This window comes from Botryllus schlosseri, chromosome 14 (genome assembly GCF_051294905.1).
Source record: "Botryllus schlosseri isolate E-star chromosome 14, Bs_hap1, whole genome shotgun sequence".
NCBI lineage: Eukaryota > Metazoa > Chordata > Ascidiacea > Stolidobranchia > Styelidae > Botryllus > Botryllus schlosseri.
In genome coordinates, this window is record NC_137249.1 from 22,347,241 (window position 1) to 22,363,285 (window position 16,045).

At 39.0% G+C, this 16,045-nt stretch overlaps 2 protein-coding genes across 3 annotated transcripts in view; one reads left to right on the forward strand and one right to left on the reverse strand.

The window, feature by feature from the left end:
* The window catches only part of LOC145456519 (protein arginine N-methyltransferase 1-like), a 340,886-nt gene that overhangs the window by 135,248 nt on the left and 189,593 nt on the right, over positions 1-16,045 (forward strand). The gene's annotated exons all lie outside the window — the stretch shown is intronic.
* On the reverse strand, positions 11,516-15,434 carry LOC145456521 (lactadherin-like). Of its 2 annotated transcripts, XM_080334660.1 has the most exons (6): positions 14,963-15,434; positions 14,627-14,665; positions 13,070-13,117; positions 12,539-12,682; positions 12,290-12,465; positions 11,516-11,838 (listed from the first exon to the last, which is right to left on the reverse strand). In XM_080334660.1, the coding sequence occupies exons 1-6, from the start codon at positions 15,315-15,317 to the stop codon at positions 11,692-11,694; spliced, it is 909 nt and encodes a 302-aa protein (XP_080190786.1). In that variant the 5' UTR covers positions 15,318-15,434; the 3' UTR covers positions 11,516-11,691. The 2 variants fall into 2 exon arrangements, with proteins under 2 accessions (XP_080190786.1, XP_080190787.1); XM_080334661.1 differs by lacking the exon at positions 13,070-13,117 and having other exon boundaries at positions 14,963-15,427.

Below are 16,045 nucleotides of genomic sequence, written 5' to 3' on the forward strand. Positions count from 1 at the left end.
AAATAGATTTGATGTAGAGCAGAGGTCTCAAACTCAAATGTGATCGCGGGCCAGTTTTCCAGTTTTGACGACGCCGCGGGCCGCAGCATTTATAGGGGTATTCTACGTCCTTCCAAGTAGGCCTTATTTGGCGGGAATGAATTGTCCTATTGAAAGTGATCCGATCCATCAGACTGACAGTAAACACTCATCGTCAAAATGTGATTTACTCTTGTATCAATTTAGACCTGGCACGACAAGAATCATCACATTTATAACTATTTGAATAGAATTGCTGTTGTACTTGATATATATTAGTTATAAGATATAGACACCGGGCGGACGAATGTTATCGGGTGACATTCGATCTACATCAAAACTACCGTCTATGATAATGTCTTTGGATCGATGTTTGTATACCAACACATTGCATGCAATGTCACTCACCTCCATTTACGCGTATACTGGTGTGGGCAAACAAGCGCGACGTATGTCTGGATGGTATTTTTTCGTGTAAACACAGGGTGTAACATGTTTACTTTGAATATTGTCCATTGGTTTATCGATTCACAGTTGATATCCGGATCCGGTTACATACTTTATCAGGGTTTCCGATTTCAAACTGAATGTCGAGACAGACATTGACTAATAAAGACACAATATAGTAAACATGCGGGAGGAAAACTCGACCTGGAGTTGTTATCGCGATGGGTGACATAAATCCAACCGTTTTCCGAACACCGTTATCCACATACCAACCATCGTCAAGGAGGTGTTTTATTCAGACATTTTGACTCTGGAAAATCCAAAGCACGAACCCGGACATCACAGAACTATCGATACCTATTGTCCAATTTTCCAAAACATTCACATCGATGTACAGCGCATTATATGTGGGTAACTGAGGGTTTTGATGGGATGCACCAGAACAAGTGAATATGCGATTACACAAATGTATCGGAGTCGTTGTTGGTGTATATTTTGTCACTGTCTGTTGTAACAATATACAAAAAATATCAAATTGACCGGTGTAGTTGTCACTTTTCAAAACGAAAATGGTATTGGTACCCAGGTAAATGATAGTTTTCCAAACGAAAATGGTATTGTTACCCAGGTGAAAGATAGATTTCCAAGTGAAAACTGTATTGGTACTCAGGCAAATGATAGTTTTCCAGACGAAAAGGGTTTGTTACCCAGGAGAAATGATTAGTTACTCTAGGTAAAGCTAAATGGCCAAGTGAAAATGTATTGTTACACTGGGTAAACGCTGGATCTCCAAAAGAAAATGATATATTTACTCGGGTAAACGACGACCACCAAGTCAAAATGGTGTGTTGCTCAGGGAAAAAGGTTTGTTAACCAGAGAAAAAATATATTTCCAAGTGAAAAAAGGTTTGTTAGCTGAGGAAAAAAATATTTACAAGTGAAAATGGTTTCTTACTCTGGGTAAACGCCAGATCTCCAAAGGAAAATAATATGTTTAGTCAGGTAAACGATGGACTGGCAAGTGAAAGTGGTAATTTTACATAGGTAAACGTCGTGGGTTCAGTGTCGTTGGTCTTGTTAAACGTTATCGCTTGACGTTGGTATACTATTACGAGTGTGAAAAGGATTATCGCGACAGTGAACATATTTTTGGTGCGACGAAACAAGATCGCTGTTTACATGTTAATGCATTTCGATTACCGAGTAGCTGTACAATAGAGAGGAGTCTACAGTTAGTTCGTGCTGTATGTCTCGACGAAAACCACAAGACCACATGTAAATCTATTCGCACAACTCGATGATGTTGATATAATGTTACTAAAATTATTACCTATTTACACAACATAAAAATAACAATTCATATCGTAGCAGGTTTCTTGAACTCGTGCTTGATGAAACGAATGGTGACAAGTAGGCTTTTGAGCGAAAAATAATTATTTAGAGTAGTGACATTTTGTGACCAACGAATGTAAATCGATCATGATATTACAGTATATGCTTTCGTCAACATACCGACTTGGCGTAGGAACACTTTCACGTTTTTTTTTTGAATAACTGGATTCTCGAGACTTGTTACTTGTATGATGTACCATTGGTGTGCAAACTATAACGATCATTTTGTATGATAATATGTTTTAGTTGTATTGTTGTGAGGACAACCATGTGATGACTCAGCACTTTTCGTTAGCAAAGTAGGTCGATTTGTGTGTAAGATGTAAGCACCGTAACTAGAAAACATATGTACTCTGTTGTTGGAGTAGCTGATTTATTGTTATGACATGGACATATCCTGAAGCCTTGGTTTGTTGTCTTACGAAAGATGAGGCGACCTCGGTGTCGTAAATTGTGTTAACTTAACTCGTATGGATACCACAATTGTGCTGGACTTACACATGATATTTGTATACTGCACACATACAACTTTTGTGTAAACAACTCTGGTGTTTCTGTTAATACTAGTGCTGTGTTGAACTATTCGGTTCTTAAGACACATGAACAACCATTCAGACAATAAAGGTCTTGAGGCAACGAAACAGTTTGTAGAGCCAAACCAACCATTCTTTAGTTTCGTAATGTGGGAATATCGAGTAAAGTTGATTACTTTGTGTGATGTAAATATCTTTCGTACTTTTGTAAGAGTAGTGGGGGTCTCATGAAAAAGTAACTAGTTGACAAAAACAAAATATTGAATGAAGGTTCGTCTGTTGTTTTCATAAGTCAAGAGAGTGAAAATTGTTGTTGTTGTTTTTGTTACACTAAATCGAAATAGTGTGAAAGCGTCACCAATCATTGCGTATGTTCGTAGCATGAGCGAATATATTCGTGTACCATGAATATCTTTCATATACACTTAGTGTGAAATGAGATGCGTGGAATAATAATTAGTGTCCTACAAAAGTAAAACTTGTTGTGTTTGCTTGTGTACTTTTTTATCATTGTTTGTTGTTGAAAGACGGGTGAGTTTACATTTAAATATAGTAAGCGGGACAACTCAAGTAATAAATTTTGCACGGTTGAAAATCGACTCGTTTGAAAATACCGGTCAATGGAGTAACAGTATCAATATGAGTGGTATATTATTTTTCGCGAGATGCACCAATCTTCTAAGCTTAACTTTTCAAAAATTCGTCATGTCATAGAGAAGTAGTCGGTTGTATGAACTCGAAACAAATGTACTGCGATTATCACGATGATGGAAATTACGATCAACACAGTATTTCGTAAGTGAATGTGTATCGTTTGGTATGTTCAGCAGTCACTGAATGACAAAAATAGCAAACTGATGCAACCTGGTAGTTAAACGATACAGTTACAAGTTGGATGTAATCTTGATTTACAGATGACAGCTTGATGATGTAAAGCTCAGCCACTCAAATGTGTTCATTGCAAAGTATTTGACCAAAAACAAAATATCAAATGGAGACTTCGGTTTCATTACCAAGCGAGTGAAAATTGTTTTCTGCTGGGTGGATATGATTTGCATTTAGAAAAACGATATAGACCGATTAAGCGACGCTGTTTCATATCCGTCGAGTGAGTAAAATTTCTTTGGAGTTCGGTTTAGCTAGTTAATTATCGGTGCTTCAATCCCGTACAAGTAAGGTCTTTTAGTGACTGAGTATTGTGATGACATTTACTTTGACGAATGAAATTAGGAAGATTTTCAATTTCTCTGATTGTGTGTGTGTTTTACAAATAATTCTAACTATAGGACACATTTAATAAACGTCATGCAAATTGTTTTTGTGATGGCAACGACTTTCAGTAGTCTGGTTAGATGACGACAATTATTTCAGGCGATTCAAAATAATTTAATAATCAAGTCATGGTCGAGCATTACAAAATCTCATATGTCAAATCAATGTGTCGAACCTTATGTTTACATCATTATAATTTTCAATATAACGCCTGCGTTCGATTGTAAGAAATGAATTCTCAACTACGTTGGTCAAACTTTCAAACCTCGTATACTCAAACATATTATGTTAATCTCAAGTTGTGCGCGCCGAGTAGTAATTACTTTAGGTTACAGAATAGTAACGACTTTTACAGCTGAATAAAAAAATACGAGTTGGCGGACTATGAATACAACTGAACTTGCTATGGATTTCGGATTGTGGTGATTACTCGCGTAGTCTTGTCTACTTTTCATAAGGATACTGTTGAGTTGGTTGGGTAAGTTACAAACGGATTTACTTGGCAATGTTTTCGTGGTTGACTCTTTGAATATGGTAAGATGGTAAGATGTCGAGATGTAATACTATTTCCGTACACTCAATTACAACAAAACATAACCAGCATTCGAATAAGCCGTAAGCTACAAGTGGATTTAAAACTTGATGCTGTTTTGTGGTTAACTCAAGTCAGTGGTCGTGTTTGTGTCGATTTCAGGAATGATCATGACGAGTTGATCGGGTTGACCGTACAGAGTTGCTGACATTCCAACATCTTTTACGCTGTAATGTACGGATTTTATTGTGATAAATTATTTCTCGGTTATTATTCAGACATTCAAATCTCGTATACTCAAAATATAATATGTTTATGTCAAGTCGTATATGTGTCGAGTAGTAAATAGCTTACTTTGTCTTCAGAACAGTAACGACCTTTACAATTGAATAAAAAAAAAGACCGATCATACGAATACAACCAGAATGAATTAATTCAAATTTGTGAGTTGCAGTGATATAATCAAGTAAGTGAAAACTAGATTTTTAACACTTGGTGATGTTGTGAATAATTCTTTTGAGTATGGTAAGATGTTAAAATGTCGCTTTGACAAACGAAAAGCCGGATCGCGAATAGAGTTGTAAGGTATCATTACTTGTTTCAAATCAATGTGCGTATAATATTGAAAGGGAGCTGCGGGAAAGTTGGTAGTCATGTTTGTCAATCTATTTCAATTTAGACTATGTCAAAGCCGAGATATTTCATTTTGGATTACCTCAATTTACCTATAGAACATCTCGCGAATGGATTCCGACGCCACACTATAACATTTTTGATAATAAGGACTCAAGGGTTTTCAATCAACAATACCTAGATTTTTTGGTATTGCTAGAGTTGGCCAAATGATAAGTTGCGTGTTTTTGTTAGGCGTTTGATTTCTCAGAAATAAATACAATTATTATATGTGTATACTTGAGATTTCTTGATTTTTGTTTAGTTAGTTGGTATTGATTCTATAGGTGTGAAACAGCGGCGTGGAATGTGTGAATAATCCGACGCGACTGAAGTTGGAGTCAGTAATATTCAGGTTACGTTCGAATCAACAGATCGCGGTAAATGGATTTCTCAAAGGATTAGAGTTGTACCGGATCAACACATTCAGATACGAATCAACTTGAGCTGTGTAGTAAGTTCCATTTCAAGTTGACAAATTGACACACTGATTGAATATTTTCATGATTTGTATCACACAAAGTCAACGACTGTTCCGAAGTGTCAAAACATATAGCGATCGCGTGCAAGTGTCAAATTGTTGGTTTTCGAATCACGGTTTGCGCTGGTACTGTTATTCATTACTTATTACTTGATAGTAACAACCATCGACACATTACACTGTAGCGATTGGGATGTATGTAATGACAAGACGCGAGAAATGGCTATGTCTTTGGTGTTATCTTGTGAGCGATCGTGGGATTTGTAACCTATTTCACACGTTTTTGAAGTGTTGGTTTGTGAACGCGGCTATTGTTGATATTCGAATCACCGTCTACGCCGGCTCTGTGGCAAACCAATTACCAAAATATTACATTGTCAACGATCGGCATGTATGTAACAGCGAGTCGCGAGCGATGGTTATGTCTTAGGTATTATCTTGTGAGCGATCGCGGGATTTTACCAATATTTCACACCTTTTTGGAGTGTTAGTTTGTGAACGCGGATATTGTGCGACGGCTCTGTGACAAACTTATTGCGGAAATATTACCTTGTGCGTAATTCCTACCTTTGTAACATCAAACCACGAGAGATGGCTATTCTGATGTGCTATCTTGTGAGTGGTCGTAGGAAATATTTCACACCTTTTTTGGAGTGTTAGTATGTGAACGCGGCTATTGTTGGTATTCGAATCACCGTCTACGCCGGCTCCGTGGTAAACTAATTACCAAGCGACTGATTCCTAGATTTAGCAAACTATTTCACACCCTTTTTGGTGAAAGTACGACATGCCGCTAGCATTCTATCAACGAAAGTACGATTCACCGCCGCAGCCTATACCTGAAAGTACGAATCACGACCCCGAGTTTTCAATACGAGTCACCGCCGCCGCCTATACCCGAAAGTACGAATCATGACCGCATCCATAAGAACCCATTACGAATCACGGCCGAGAGGGGGGTATGAAAGTACGAGTCACCACCCCGGGTTTCAATACGAGTCACCACCCCGCCCATAAGAACCCCACGCACCTCACGACCGATCTACTTAACTACTGACGTGAAAAACAGCAAGGCTGTTTTGCCTAACCTCACAAAGGTCAGGACGCGACCTAATAGTACCAAGTTCACTTAGCAGCATATGTTAACAATCTAATTAGCTGCTTCCAATTTAGAAAAAAACTGCCCATCGCAGAATATATTCCCAACTTTTTGTCTCGGCCCGCCAACGGCCCCGGATAAATAATTGCCAGCCCCTGCTTTAGAGCATAGTTATTCCTTGTCTGCAACGAGATAATATCCGCGCCTGCACTACCACAGTCAGATGAGAATCAGCCAGACTCAGCAACTTCCATTTTAATCCAGATCAATTGAAAAGACTGCCCACTATGGGCGGAAATTCCAAAATTTACTTGAATTGTTATCAAATTTTTAGTTTCCCTGGAAAAACGTTACGAGCCCAAATGCGGGTCAATTCCGACCAGTAGAAGCCGCATAATCCGAAAACGAAAGTAATTTACGGGAGCAAATTTAGTCACCTCTCCGTGACCACTCATCGTATCCCTTGCGTGCCTGAACGGTGAGTGTATATTTTTTCACACTTTAACATGTTGAGAAGGACCTATGATAGAGCGTGGATGAAGACATTGCCAATTAATGAAAAAAACATTATGGCGCTGAGTGGTTTGGAATTAAATTAGCCTGGTTAACACGATGGGGATATAATTTGCATATACGCAGTGCCCACGGTCGTCCGCGAAAAATTGCACAGCAGTTTGCTGAGGCCCTCACCTTCCTCAGAGAGTATTGGCGCTGAACTGCCTGGATAACGTCTTCAAGATTAAAAATCTCGTTGTTGGCTTGTTATGGTGAGCATTAAGTATGCAATAGATCAGGAACATCGATATCCTGATAACCTGATATAATATCCCACTAGTTATTCCTTGTTCACGAATGTCCAGTTTATACTATAGTCCTTGCACAAGTGTAAAGTAATCGTTCTTTTACAAAGAAATCGATTAGATATGTGATATAATCTATTACGATTACAATTACTTCTGATTTTTTTGTTCAAATGCAATCTATTGCGAAGACTAATCACGATCACCCCATAACTGTGCTCTCACAGGTCAAATCAGCGCGGGTAGACCCACATCGATTTAGTCGACACCGATTACATGAAATTGACCCGATAATTTTGCTTCAAGTCACGAGTCCATCCACATTTTCGAAACGCTGAGTCAAGTCAAGTCATTTAGCAATGTTATTCGAGTCAAGTCAGTACTCGAGTCATCCCAACACTGTCAGCGACACCATGGCATTTTAAACCTATACCTCTGGTCGTGCGAAATTTTTGGTCATAATGACTTCACAATGGCAATAATCAATTTATTTAAGCTTTGGATAATACCAAAATCTAATTCATCAGGGTTGTAATGACTCGAGTCATGACTCGACTCGAGTCAGACTCGAGTCACGATTTTTTGTGACTCGACTTGACTCGAGTCATTTTCTTGAAATTGGAAAATGACTCGACTCGAGTCAATATTTGGATTGACTCGACTTGTACTCGAGTCATTACGCATGACTCGACCCAAGTCATTGACTCGGCTTATTTTATATAACTTGAAGATGAAGAAATTTACGAATCTTAATGGTTAGATCAACGCATCTGACGAATTCTGCCGACATCGCTATTTGTTACCACTGCTTTCGTTGCACTTGTCTGATATAAGATATGCCGCCGTAAAAGTAACAGACAATGGTACAGTAGCAAAGCATTGCACAAAATCATCCATTGATGAAGAGGTAGTAGATCCTCCGCAATCAAAGTACTCGAGACTATACAATCAAACAATCGAAACAAAGTTCAATTAGAGCCAATGAAATGACTCAGATGGTCAAGTACTTGCAAGAGACTGATAAGCTCATGTGCGGATTTGAAGGCGATGATTCTTTGCATTTTTGTGCAACTAGAAAGAACGAGTATCCAATGCTCTTCAGTGTGGTTCAATAATGCTGGTCAATTCCTGCATCTAGTGCACCAGTGGAACGTGTATTCAGTAAATGTGGATTTATTATAAGTCCATGCCACTTTAACATATCTGAGGATCTCCCTTTCACTTTAGTATTTTTGAAGTGTAACTCATTGATTTGATCTGCTGTCTGTGAAAACACACAGTTAAGGCAGTTAAGGAAAATAAGGAGAATATCGGCCTGGTGTAAATGACCATAGTATAGGGTTACCATATTTTGGTGAAGCAAATTCCGGACACTCTTTAGCGCCCACTAGCGGATTAAACCCATTTTCCGTTGATATGACGTCACACTAGCAAAGCATTGCCAATCGACTGTATACAGAAATGGAGTGGAGCATATGTCTTGAATTGGGCCATCTGTAATGTGACCTCTTGTGATTGCTACTTGCTAGGGTCCGCAATAGATTTATCCCCGAGCCGGATGGAATCGTCTGGCGGGCCGTGTCTGGCCTGTCGGGAATGTGTTTGACAGCCCTGCGATACTGTTAGATCGGTTCGGCTATCAGATTATGTGTTTTAATCAGGTCCGAAACAACATTTTTTCTGCCCCCTTCCGCCCAAAAAAAAGGCAGTGGTCATAGGCCCACCATAGGGTAATCGATGTAGCTTTTTGGGCACTTACCATATTCATTTGGCTGTTAAATTTTATGAATGAATTCTGTCAATAATATTGATTAATCCGTATATTAGGCTACTATAAAATGCACTAGCAGGTTGCACATCCGGCGATTTCGAACCTTTTATGGTCGCGACCTAATTTCCAACTTTAAAATGTTCCGTGGCCCAGCTCAAAACTTGAAAAAGCTGATTACTCAAAAATTTCAGCTTGCCCATAATTACCCACGGCCTAAGAAGCTGATTACGTCCAACATCTTCGCGATCTCCAGATAAAGGCAAACGACCCCAATATTTCGAACTACTGTCTGTGACTGAAGCATCCAATCGGCCTTAACCTACTCTACGAATATACCGTTAGCTTATAATTGCGATTACAATTGGACTTATTTCAGTAAATGATTGGTATTTATATTTATTTATGATTGCATTTTTGGCGAGGGTGATGCCTGATGCCCATACTGATATTAATATACGTTGCAATAACTCGCGCGCAGCGCGAAGAATTTCGAATAGCATAAATCAGCTTGCAAATAATGTTGTTTCTGTTGATTTACGAAAAACTTTTGAGCCTACTTCAAACCTTCAAAATTCCGGACATTTAGGCATATTTTAGAAATTCCTCCCGGACGCAGATTTTTCAGTGAAATTCCGGACATGTCCGGGAAATTCCGGACGTATGGCAACCCTACCATAGTAGTTGACAAACACCATGAATAGCGCAAAACAAACAAACCCTAATAACTTCGCTTCTTCTACCTGGAATTGAGTCAAATTTGCTATGAATCATATTTTTACACAATCTAACCATATCACGAAGAAGCCGGATGAAAATTCGAAACTCTCTATTAGTCTAATGCAGTGGTTCTCAACCTTTTTTCCTTCGCGGACCCCCTTTGAACCGTCACGGACCCCCCCCCCGGCCCCCAAAGTTTTAGAACAAATCAAGGTCGATTAGCGTGCAACCGTCATCTGTCTCGCGCAAATATTACCTGTAGGCTAGTAATAAACAGTAACAATATGTCTTTTCTTGAAAATAACATAATACTATTTATGTAGAAATTCGGTAGACTTTTATTTGAAAGCGATTTCTGTGGCAGTCTAGCTGCATTTCTTGTAATACGTGATTGCGTCTTGAAAACTTGCGTCGCCTTGGATTTGATGAACGAGTGCCTAAATCCATTTCCGCCAATATCTGTGATGGCGGATATAATAATGACGCACTCTTCCGACGACACATTAGGGCATGATCGCAACATATAAGGCACTAAAATTGAGAAACATATTTTTAATGAAGATACAGCGTCCAGCCTAGTCGTTTCTATATCATGCAGCTCATCTTTATAAGTTATTCCGGAATATTGGTTATGTATATCTCAGGAGAAAATGGGTTTTGCAAACATTTCGAAGTCACCTTGATTGACATGCACGGCTGCGAATTCTATATTTCACCACAAACCCCAACAAAACGTCCATTCTGTTGATGTGAGTCCTGAAGTTTCAGCAGCGATGAAGTGAAACTGTCTCATGATTGCCCTAATTTAAAGAAATACAAATTAGGTTATTAACCATTTTGAACATTTTGTGGCTTCGCGGACCCCCTGAAAATGCTTCGCGGACCCCCTGAAAATGCTTCGCGGACCCCCGGTTGAGAACCGCTGGTCTAATTAGTCCATAATTTTCTCTCATAGCACTGCTTTCTACTGGTTGGGATTGAGCCAAAATTAAGTTTTTTAGGAGCGTCCTTTTCAAGATTTTGTCCTCTTTTTTGAGAATTTTTGGTAAATGTAGTGCATTGCGTGAACTTTTTTCCATGGGCTTCCATTTTTTCGAATAATAAGCCACGGGCTGTATCTGTTTGTGGGAATGGGTTCATCCTTTTACGTTTGATATAGGACTGCCCCCATGCCATCGACCGCCGCATCCGTTTCTGTTTGTATTAAGATTGGTAGCCCCATTCATAAATCAAATAGCGTTTTCGGCCGCATTATGGTATCACGCATTTTCGTGTAATTGTCAAACAGTATCTGTGTCCATTAAACACGTACTCGCCTGCTTTGTGACGCTGGTACGCATACCATCTTACTATCGAAACACGGCAGTATCATCGCCATATCTTCAAAGTATGCTGCTAAATATCTTAATGCTCCAATATACCCGCATAGTTCCAATATATTCCTTGGCGGTGGCATTTCTCGCAATGTCCTGATTATTTCAGGTTGTACTTTGACAGTATCGTCATCCATCAACACGCCAAGTAGATTTATTTTCTTCTTTCCGGCCAAACATTTATTGATACTGATATGGGGAATCGGTTCTGCCAGCTGAACGAAAACCAGATCTAGTAATACTAAATGCTGTTTATATGTCTTTGTTATGAGCAGAATATCATGAACTGAATTTGCGAAATTCTGTTTACGCACAAGTGAGAGTACTAATTCTCAGTAACACTCGTTCCGATTACCCAGTTTGTTTCTCGTTACCATTGTGACATCCTATCAGCAACTATATGGTCTCTGGTTGTGCGGGGTTCTTATATTTCTTCAAGTAAAATCGCCACGTCATGCTACTGGACTAGCAGCCCTACATATAAAATACATGTTAGTCTACAAGTCTACTTCTATGGAAATTAATATATTGGTCGTACTATACTGGGAAGTATATAATTCTGATCAAGTTGTTTCAACTGATTTTTAAGGGCAGTTAGCTTTAAGAATGTCCATTCGAAGACACATGAATCTCTCCCAGGTCTGTGGATAGAGACGTACGTAACGGCAAGTCATGGGCTCCGGGAACCATCCGATCACCTTCCTTGTCGTGCCGGAGTTTCCTTGGAATATCTGGAAATAATACGGTATAGTCTTGGTTTGATATTTGAGGATATTCGCAAACTCGGCTCACACCATACGTTTTTCATGAATAGCATTACAATAAAACCATAAAATCGATTGAAATAAAATTAGAGCGTAGTAACATTTCACATATTTGATTGGAGGCGAGGCAAATGGCCGGCATTTCGTTATAATTAGGTTGATTAGACTACTAGAATTATATCGTCATCCGAGTCTGGTCCTTGGTGATCGTGATCAGGCTCGATAAATTAACTGCTTTATCTATTCCTATCATGGAAAATCTTCCCGCACCCGGGTCACACACTGTACAGTGTACATGTCAGCTGTTTCCTGTGTAAGTCCGCTTGTTTTAAATGCAGCCATATATGTTACACAATCGCCTCTTCGTATGCAAAAGGGTTTGCGGTCAAGCACACATTTCGATCAATTTCATACCAACCTTATCTTTCCCTCCTTCTCTTATCATAGATATATTGGCGTCTGTTATTCCACACGCCACCTTGTACGTCTTGACCCAATACGTAGTACCGCCTGGATGAGCTCGACCTTGCGTAATCGTCGCGTTGATCAAGTGCGGTGATCCGAGATCAACTTGTATCCATTGGCCGACAGTACCTACAATTATGATAACATAATATGATTTTGGTGGGACGTGCCTTATGAGCCGTATCATATGTTGAAAACATACTTGTTATGGGGCACCACGCGCCTACGGCAGAATCCATATCCAGACGAGCGAACTTTGCTGCGTGTAAGGCGTTATGATCGGTGGATGAACTTATGGATGAGTCCGGTATCGCTCCACTCTTCATCCCCGTTAAACAATAGTGAACTGAAACACGAAGGACAATGAGCGAGCTAATGCCGAACGCTGTTTATAGGAGACGCAATAATTACACTGGTCGACAAGATTTTCGTTTTTTGGCCAAAATGATGTCTACTAAGTAAATTTTCGTACGCTGATTACGGATATGAAGTCGCCACAGGTACTCAAGTAGAAGTAGAAGTAACGGCGTCAATTTCTACTCAATTAGAAGTAAAAGTAACTTTTTATAAGTAGGCTATATATGTAAAAATGTAAGTATTCCCGGCCTATGTTTTGATATCCGTATCAATTTATTAATATTTCCTTCCTTCAAAAACATCACAAGACTGCGATACAATGAAAAGATAGGAAGGCGTTGAAACGACTTGAAAGTCCTTGAAATCAGACACCCACCTGGGCCTAAGCGATTTGAACTTGTGAAGAAGTGGAATTCACAGCACACTGAATGAAAAATAAAGCGACATTGACGCTGTGAAGCATTTGAAAACAAAAATCTTTAGAATTTGGTGTGACAATGGTTTGAAGAGACAAACATGGACATGGAAAAGATGATACAAAAAAAAACTTGTCCAAAAGTAACAATGTCAAAAATAAGCATAAAATTCGATGTCAAAATTGACTTGCGCAACACGACCGATTCCTCATGGGCCAGATTTCACAATTCCATTGCCTGAAAAAGTTTTACCAACAGTTGAATAAGATTCTCTCGATGAAGAGTCTTGGTCTGAAGAATGTTCTCAGCATGGGTGTGATGGTGATCAGCCGCTATATAGAGTTGAATCACGCTGTACTATGTAACTTTGTCATCATTTGAATTTGCCCAATGAAGCTGCTCTTATTGTAGGTTTCAAATTAAAAGCCAAACATATACTTGGCACTGATACCACTGTTGCTTGGTATATGCATTGTGATAGTGAATACACGCGCTTCTTTGCCTCCGAACCCTCCTTAGTCTATTGTGTCGATGTTCAAGGTATCATAGAGACATTATGAACTGTGAATTGTGCCTCTTTATTTATGCACCAAGCCTAAAAGATGGTTTGTCGCACAATACAAATCAATGTGCTTCTATTCCTGTAGCTGGTACAACTGGCATCAATGGGTCTTACGAGACTATGTAACTTTTGATTTCAAATTTATTATAGTAGGCTTAATCAAACTACTCAAACGTGTAACGTTTGCGTTGATTTTAAACTCATTAATATGCTACTGGTTCAACTGTCTAGCTAGAACTACAATGTATCCTTGTTTTATATGTAAATTAGACAGTAGATATCATTGATTTGAACCTAAGTGGCCGATGAGGGAGTATCTTACACCAGGCTTTAAAATGTTTCAGAGCCTGCTCTAATCTTCAGATCACATGTTGTGTTTCCACCATTCTATATTAAACTGGATCTGATGAAAAAGTTTTTAAAGTGTCTGATCAATAAGGTGCATGTTCCAAATACATTCATGAAATGTTTTCTAACTTGGGTTTATACGGTAGAGAGTGTATTTGTAGGACCTCAAATCAGAACACTCAACAAAAGCCCTTATTTCTTATTAGGAAGGCGGATTTGGGAAAAATACGTGACTCTCTTTATTTGAAGTTGCATCTAAATTTCTTGGAAATACCAAGTATTCTGATTATTTGGAGGGATTAGTTTAAGTTAACAACACCTCAAATCCAATAAAGCAAGCTGAGAGCTTTGTAGAATGCGGTTTGTATCATAAACGGACCAAAACGGGCATAAGCGTCCTTAATTCAGCCGTTTTTTAGTTAAATTCCTATTCTATTTTGCGAAAAATTGTGACCTGATGAGTGAATGCTGACGACAAGTCCCGAATCAGCATCTTCAAATTAGGTAAACTCAATTAATCGTTCGAAAAAACAAAAAGTTTAAAAATGTCGACCAGTGTTATCAGCCATTTCATATCAAATGCAATATTATCACTATATCAACTTACGCGCGACCTCAGGAATTTTCTCCATTCTTTCAACTTTATCTGGAAACGTTCATAATTAGGACTTGGCACAATAATTCGAGTGCTCGAATCTAGAACTAGTAATAATTCTAATGATTCTAGTCGGGTATTGCGATATGATATTTCCGAATGCAGAAATGGTTCGCTTCTCGCCCTCATTAACGGTTCGTTTATTAACTTTCCAGATCATTCATGCTGTTATGATATGATAGTAAATGGCATGCAAATTATCAACTCACTCAGGAATATTCGATTTTGGCCAGCCTGATATATAATAGATGTTCAGACACGAGTTGATATCAGACATTCGGATCTCACTTTTCAAATCGTCGAGCTGATTCATCAGTTCTGATGGATCAAATTCGTCTCCTCTATCTCCCTTATTCCCTTTCATTCCTCTGGGCCCGGAAGAACCACTCTTACCAGTTCTACCAATGCATGTGCAACCTCCATCCGCCCTATCTCTATACAAGACGGTGGAGCAGAAATCCAAAACATTTTGGCGGTATCCGCACACCGTTCCGATAAGAAAAATCGTTATGCAAACTTTTAGCAGTGAAATCATTTCAACGCTATTTAGTCTAATGCTGACCCACAATAATACACTGTTGCAGAAAAATGTACAGCGAGAAAAACAATGTGTACTCATATATTTATATATGGACAGGCTCATCACGCAGTCTTTGCAATTGTGTAAAAGCGAAAATTCACAATGTGATCATATCGAACTCGTTATCTATTTGAATACGTGCGCCATTGGCACAACATCGCTGTCAATTGAAACCATATCAATTTCCTCCGACGCATTCTGCAGCGTCCTATTTAACTTATCGGCGTTTATAGTTTCTGATCAGTCACGCGATCAAGTTTTAATTACAGTCCCTGCACTATCGGATTTCCAAATCGGTTCTTTTCAAAGCGTTTAAGAGCGGTGATTTGAAGCTTGTAGTCACGACTTTACATTACGTATAACATTCTTTATAATCGAGACTGTTAAGGTGTCATGAACTTGAAGCGCGGTGAATGTAAGTCAGTCAGTATGGCGCAATCGTCGTGAAAAGACTAGATTCTGTACGTAATGTATGCATTTTCGGCAGGACAATTCACGTGAAATCGCATGTTGGCCCACTTTTCATATCTGTTGAAGTGACCTAGCACGGAAATGGACAGCGCCGAAATGTCGACGATGCGCCTGCTGGTTGCGCAATGCGTAACCCATAGACAAAAATATTTCAACGGACTCAATCTATGCTGTCGTAATTGCTAATATAGGTGGACTTATTTCTGTAAAATTAGACGTATTTTGTTCGGGACTTGGTATACGAAAAATAATATTAAGAAATGCATAGCGACACTAAAAAGCTCTAAGCGCGACTAAAATTTAATAATGCTACACCAAAA